The 7055-nt window shown below is 50.3% G+C and overlaps 2 protein-coding genes across 2 annotated transcripts; one reads left to right on the forward strand and one right to left on the reverse strand.

The window, feature by feature from the left end:
* Positions 1-2638: 2638 nt before the first annotated feature.
* Positions 2639-3335, reverse strand: LOC121776458 (eukaryotic translation initiation factor NCBP-like). The gene has a single exon (XM_042173630.1). The coding sequence runs from the start codon at positions 3308-3310 to the stop codon at positions 2663-2665; it is 648 nt and encodes a 215-aa protein (XP_042029564.1). The 5' UTR covers positions 3311-3335; the 3' UTR covers positions 2639-2662.
* Positions 3336-3376: 41 nt separating this feature from the next.
* Positions 3377-6322, forward strand: LOC121776774. Its single transcript, XM_042173942.1, has 3 exons — positions 3377-4388; positions 4653-5326; positions 5672-6322. Exons 1-3 carry the CDS (start codon positions 3377-3379, stop codon positions 6320-6322), a joined length of 2337 nt encoding a protein of 778 aa, XP_042029876.1.
* The last annotated feature ends 733 nt before the right edge of the window (positions 6323-7055 follow it).

Consider the following 7055-nt stretch of genomic DNA (forward strand, 5'->3'; position numbering starts at 1 on the left):
CCACTTCATACCAAATACAAAAGGCCCTAGATAATATCAAATTTAATAGAGGATTTACATGGAAGTATATTAATGCTAAGCATATATTTGTTCAATTCGAGGATATGGCGGATTATGCCCGTTTGCTAAGTGGACCGAAAGGGACACCGGTGTGGTTTATTGATCGGCACCCCATGAGGGTTTTCAAGTGGTCCCCGGATTTTGATGTGTATTGTGAATCCCCGATCGCGGCAGTTTGGTGTAACATCATTGGCCTCCCAATCCACCTCTTTGATCACGCCGCCCTCTTTGCAATCGGTAAATTGCTTGGAAACCCGATACAAGTGGATCGCGCTACGGCCAACAAGTCGAGACTCTCGTTTGCTCGCATTTTCATTGAAATTGACATTACGACGCCACCTCCCGAGGAGTTCATTCTAGATATTTGTGGCCGTGAGACGGTGCTAAAAGTGAAATGGGACAAGATCCTGGCATATTGCATGGAATGTAGGCATGTTGGACATAAACGTGAGGTGTGTTATGCGGCGGGTAACGTTGAACGCCCCCCGAAGAGGAACTACAATAATGTAACGCCGAGACAGCCACACCATGAGAGTCAAGGGGGAAGGGACAAAACGGAACAACCAAAGGAAATGGCTAGCTCTAAAGAATGGAAACATCAAAAGAAAAACAAAGGGCCGAAGGGGCTGCCAAAAGCCGGATCCTCGGCCATTGGTCCCGAGCCGAGGGAGTGGTCAGGCCCGGACATCATGGGCGAAATGCATGGTAATTCTGACGCGGCTCCGGTGGCAAGTGTCCATGAAAGGGGTGAGAGCTCCTATGGCCGAGATACCTTCGACAAAACCGTCGGAGTGGTGGCTAGTTCTACCCATCATGGAGGTGAATCCCATGGGGCTACGAATGGGTACACGCCCTCCCGACGAGGAGCGTTTTCTAGTTGGAGAGGGGGAACACGGGGAGCGGCACAGGGCCGAGGGTCCCAAGCAGCCCGAAATGTTCTAAGCTCCAACCAATACTTTTCCCTCATGGAGAAGGAAGATTTCCTAGAAGATGATGATGATGTGGAGGGGGATGGAGATAAAGAGGGGAGCCCCCGAACCATCCTTTATGCCGGTGGGGAAGATCCCATGATCATGCATGAGGAGGGATACATTGGAGAGGAACGGCTTCAAATGGTGGAATATCAGGGGGACCTCGCACGGTCACCGGGTAAGACTCTTCCCCATTAATCATGTCTGTCAACTTTTTGTTTTGGAACGTTAGGGGAGTTGCTAACGCGCCTACCCAAAATGTTCTTAAAAGACTAATTAAGACTCATAATATTCATTTTCTTGCAATAATGGAGCCGCTCACAAGCCCCAACGCGGAGAAGTTCTCAAAGGCTTTGGGGCTGGTTTTCCAAGGATCGAATAGAAATGGGAAGATTTGGGTGTTTGTTGAGGAAGGGGCCAGCTTCCTGGTCGAGAGAGACACGGATCAGGCCCTATCCGGCCGCTTTGGATCCCCCCGCCTAGCTAGTCACTTGTGTGTCTCGGCGGTGTATGCAAAATGTACAAGAACCGAACGGATTCATTTATGGGATGAATTGAGGGAGTGCTCCATACTTTGGGAGGGCTCACCATGGTTGATCGGAGGGGACTTCAACACCATTCTCCATCCACGAGACAGAGTAGGGAGTGAAACAAACCGCCAAGCTGAAATGGTGGACTTTGCGGAGGCTATTGAGGATTGCAGGATACTAGACCCGGGCTATGATGGGTCGGACCCAAGAATGGTCTCTTCGAAAGATTGGATAGAATTCTTGTGAATGAACGTTGGGCACAAATTTTGGTAACTACCCGGGTGACGAACCTGCCCCGGATTGCCTCGGACCATGGGCCTGTGTTGGTAAGATGCAAAGGGACAGATCATAACAGCGGGGGTAGGCCGTTCAGGTTCCAAAACATGTGGGTTAGACACGAGGGATTCAAGGATCTCGTTCGGGGAGATTGGATGCAACCGACGGAATCCGGAGGCCTACTCAATTTCCAAATCAAACTTGCACGGCTTAAGAGAACTCTAAAGGTATGGAACAAGGAGACCTTTGGGAACATCCATCTAAACCTCAGGGATATGGAAGTGAAAATCGCAACGGCCCAAAGCAATTTCGAGGAAAGGCCAACCCCGGAGAACAGGACAGAGATCAATAGATGCATCGCCGAGTACATTCGACTGCTCAAAATGGAGGAGGACTTCTGGCGCCAAAAGGCTACTCTAAGATGGCTAGGGGAGGGCGACAAGAACACGAAATTCTACCAAAGTTGGGTGAAACAAAAGAGGATCCGCACGCGCATCCACAAGATCAATGTGGGTGGCCGGGAGATCTCGGACGAAATGGAGATTAGAAGTTCGGCAGTGGAGTTCTTCCAAGATCTACTGGCCCCGGGGCCTATCATTATGTCCGAGCCAGACCTTGATTTTTTTTTTGTTGGGAACGTTCTCTCAATGGGACGTTAAGGAAGTGTATGTTAAAAACAAAATAAGTATTTGACTTATACATGAAAATCCAAATCATGTGGATTAGTTGAACATCAACATTGAAACCCTATCACCTCTCTCTCTTAGTTTTTAGGAGAGCCAGATTCTCAAGCAGAGCATTCTTCCAGTATGAGTGGGGCAATTCCTATCCTCTCAACCTTGTGTTCCGATATGAGGAGTTGTCACGTAGTGAAGCATCGTGGGGCTTGTATTCCATCACGTAGCTGTGGGGAAGCTTTAGATGCTTCTTGATCGAGTCCCTCAGAGCCATCACAGCCTGATGGTCAGATGCATTGCGGTTCCAAACGCTCAATATATCCTCATTAAAACGGATACTCAGTACTGCACCACAAATATTATCGCCATAATCAAGTTGATCTCCTACCAACGCTAGAACCAGGTCCTCCCAGAAACGGCCTGACACAGCCTTTTTAAGTCGGATAATCCATTTCCCACCATTGCGGTTAGCAAAATCCTCCCATAGCGGACGGATACCGTCCTTGAATAGATGCAAATCTGTTGGGCTTGGCAAAGTTGAAGGGCGGGATAGGTGACAGTAGCATACCCAAAAGGCTTCAACCGTACTGAAATCCACTATCTTCTTAATATTATCCTCATATGATGTTTGAGTTCTGACTCCAGGAGTTCGACAAGTGTACCAAAATACAAATTTGTTTCTGAGGGGATACAGACCGGCCTTGAGATCGAGGACTAGGCGTTCTCTATCTTCGTCGGAGGATGCCTGGTTGTTATTGTTGGCGTCGTTTTCGTTTTTCACCGATACCGATTCCATTTGCAATCCCTAACTCTCCCTCTCGGAAAAACCTAAGTCGGAAATACTCTTATCTACAGTCGTTGAATGAGCGAGCCAGACCTTGATTTGATTCATCAACTCCCACCCTTGGCTGAAGTGGCTGCACTACCCGAGACACCATCCGCAGAGGAAGTCAAAAATGCTGTTTTTGATATCTACGGGGACAGTGCCCCAGGGCCGGATGGTTTCACGGCCTTGTTCTACCAGGCTTGTTGGGCGACGGTTGGGCCGGACGTGGTGGCAGCTATCGGCCAAGTTTTCGGGGGCGCCTACCTCCCACGTAGCGTCACGGCCACAAGCATTGTTCTCATTCCAAAAAAGCATGTGCCGGAATCGTGGAGCGACTACCGCCCTATTAGCTTGTGCAACGTCGTCAACAAGATTATCACAAAGATTATGTCGAAGAGAATGACTGGGCTCCTCCCTAAGATTATCTCGCCAAACCAGAGTGGATTTGTGAAGGGACGGCTCCTTAACGATAATGTCCTTTTGGCACAGGAGATGTTCCACGAGCTCTCGAGATGTGGGCCGGCTCCTAATGTCGCGGTTAAAATCGATATGGCCAAGGCCTATGACCGGGTCCAATGGACATTCCTCCTGAAAGTGTTACACCGGATGGGTTTCCCGGCCCCGTGGGTCTCCCTGATTGAGAGATGTGTGGGATCCTGCTGGTTCTCGGTGCTGGTCAATGGTGCCCCCTCCGGTTTCTTTAAGTCCACCCGAGGCCTCAGACAGGGAGATCCAATTTCTCCGACCCTTTTTGTGATTGCAGCTGACTACCTCTCAAGGGAACTAGACAGGCTCATTTTGAGAAAGAAAGAGATGATTTTCAGAGCCTCTCGCCACTGCATGGAAATAAGCCACCTTGCCTACGCCGACGACATTGTGATTTTCACACAAGCAGCGGAGGGCCCTCTTAGGCGTTTGCGGACTTGCCTGGAGAATTATGCCAGGGTCTCCGGGCAGCAGATCAACTTGGCAAAAAGCAACTTTTACATTGCCGAACAACATGAAGGATGCGCCATCACTATTCAAAATGAAGGAGGCTTCACACGAGGTACTTTCCCGTTCCTTTACCTTGGGGTGCCTATTTACCGTGGTGTCAAACGTACAGATATGTTTATGTTTCTTCGGGAAAAGATTGCTGCCCGAATCTCGGGGTGGGCCCACCGACATCTCTCCTTCGGAGGTAGGCTTACCCTACTCCAAAGCACCCTTGAAGCGGTGCCGCTGCACATCTTCCAGGCCATTGAACCAACCTCCGGGGCCCTTAAGCAATTGGATCAGCAGATGGCCCGTTTCTTCTGGGGATCGTCAACAGAGAGAAAAAAGACGCATTGGATTGGGTGGGATCAGATCTGCCTCCCCACCTCTGAAGGGGGTCTCGGCATCCGTAAGACCAAAGAAGTCCTCCGGGCCTTCAGTATCAAACTTTGGTGGAGGTTCCGGGAGCAAAATTCCCTTTGGGCTAGGTACATGAAGGCCAAGTATTGCCACAAAAACTCTCCCCTTGCGGCCTCTCCTTCGGGGAGAACCAGCCCGACATGGAAGCGGCTAATGAAAGTGAGAAATCAAGCGAACCCGAATATTAGATGGGTGATCGGCCAGGGTAATGCCTACTTTTGGGATGACATTTGGCTTGGGGAATACCCCCTTCGCGAGCTCTGCCTTGACGATAGAGGCACCCCTTCGACCAAGGTTTCGGAATACATTGGGGGTGAAACATGGGATGAGATTAAGCTACGGCAACTTCACAACCAGGCTGGAATGCCTCAAGAGATTATCACACAAATCCTTGATACCCCAATAGTTGCGGGAGAACCGGTTGTCCCCCGATGGAAACTTTCTCGGCTCGGGGAGTTCTCGCTCGCGACGACTTGGGAGACAATACGCTCGCAAAGACCAAGCATTCAAGGCCTCGATGACATATGGAAGGCTGGACTTACAAAATCTATTGCGATCTTCAATTGGCGACTTTTGTCAAACAGGATACCGGTTGATTCCAAGCTCCAGTGGAGGAAAATTGAGCTTGCGTCGAAATGCCAATGCTGCCCACGGAGGCCTAATACCGAGTCCCTCCAACATCTCTTCATTCGGGGGTGGGGAGCAACATGTGTTTGGAAGGAGTTCAACGGCTGGTTCGAAGGCTCGGCCCCACCCCTTAGGGTGAACGACACCATCCCGGACAGGTTGCAAGTATGGTCCGCTAGGACCCAACAACAGGATAGAAGACATCTTAGCCGAGTCATTCCTTACCTCATTTTGTGGTTCCTTTGGGCGGAGAGAAATAGGAGTCGACATGAGCAAATTCAGTTCAAACCGTACAATGTTGTTTGGCAGGTTCACATGTTCATCTACAACAACATGGCCAACGGACACATCAAGCCGAAACATTGGAAGGGAGTAAAAATCGGAATGAGCCTTCCGAACCACCCCGAGACAAGGGGGCCGAGACCGTTAGTTATGCCGGTTAAGTGGCATCCCCCGGAACGCACATGGATCAAGCTTAACACGGATGGGGCGTTCTCTGAGGCAACAAACATGGGCGGCGGAGGGGGTCTGGTTCGGGACCACAATGGGAAGCTGCTTGTAGCTTTTGCAACCCCACTCGCCGCTCACTCGGCTCTTGAGGCCGAGCTTATGGCCATTTACCATGGGTTGGAGGTAGCAAAGGGGTTCAACCTACCCATTTGGGTTGAAGCAGATGCGGAACAAGCCATTAAGTTGCTCAATGGCTCGGCTTGGGGCCCGGCACAAGTTCGCCACGTAATGGCCCGGCTACATGGCTTTAAGCGTAGACATACCGTCAGGGCCACTTTCATCCCTAGGGAGGGCAACAAGGCGGCCGATTTGCTCGCCAAAATGGGAGCGGAACAAGATTATTTCCAACAAATGTCCTCACAAAATGTTCCAGCAACAATTAGAGCCATCATCCGGATGGACGAAATGGGAGTCCCCAATCTTCGGGTGAGGGATGATGAGCGAGAGTAGCACGAGGCCCGGAAAGTGGCCATCGATCCTGATTCGTACCGGATGTCGTAGAGGTAGAAGTAATGGGCTTTTGTATGTGTTCAATTGTATTTTGGTTTTGAAAGGGAGTAGGATGAGGTCCAGGTCCGGGTATGTGGAACCGGACCGCACACTACTCCTGAGTTTGATCTGGCACATCACTTTTGGGTGTGGCCATGTTCTGTTACCTTACTTTGTTGATATATAGGGATGAGGGACCCACGAACCCTCCACCATAAAGGTGTTTGATTAAAAAAAAAAAAGCCTCCTCGGCCGCCTCCGGAAGAGGAGGGAATAGCAATCGGATCTCTAGTGTGTTTAGCACAATGATGAGCGCTATGATCCTCCTCATTGGGGTGGATGACTAGCTCCATGCCCCATTCATTTTGCATTTCCCCCATGATGTCCGGCCCCGACCAATTCGGGCCATTGTGCGCATTTGCCTTCGGGTTAAGCCGTTGTTGGTGTACCTTTGTCTTGTTCTTCCCTTGTTGTATCCATTCCGACTTCCCATCATGCCTTGCACCCTCACTTACTTTCCCGGCTTGACGGTCCCCTTGTTGTGGCTGTTTCGGAGGAGCTACGTTGTAGTTACGTTTGGGGGGCCGTTCCCCTCTACCCGCCGCATAGCACACGTCGCTTTTGTGGCTCACGTGTTTTCATTCCCGGCAATAGGATGGGATCTTGTCCCATTTCTCGGCCACAAATATCTAAG

This window comes from Salvia splendens, chromosome 18 (genome assembly GCF_004379255.2).
Source record: "Salvia splendens isolate huo1 chromosome 18, SspV2, whole genome shotgun sequence".
Lineage (NCBI taxonomy): Eukaryota > Viridiplantae > Streptophyta > Magnoliopsida > Lamiales > Lamiaceae > Salvia > Salvia splendens.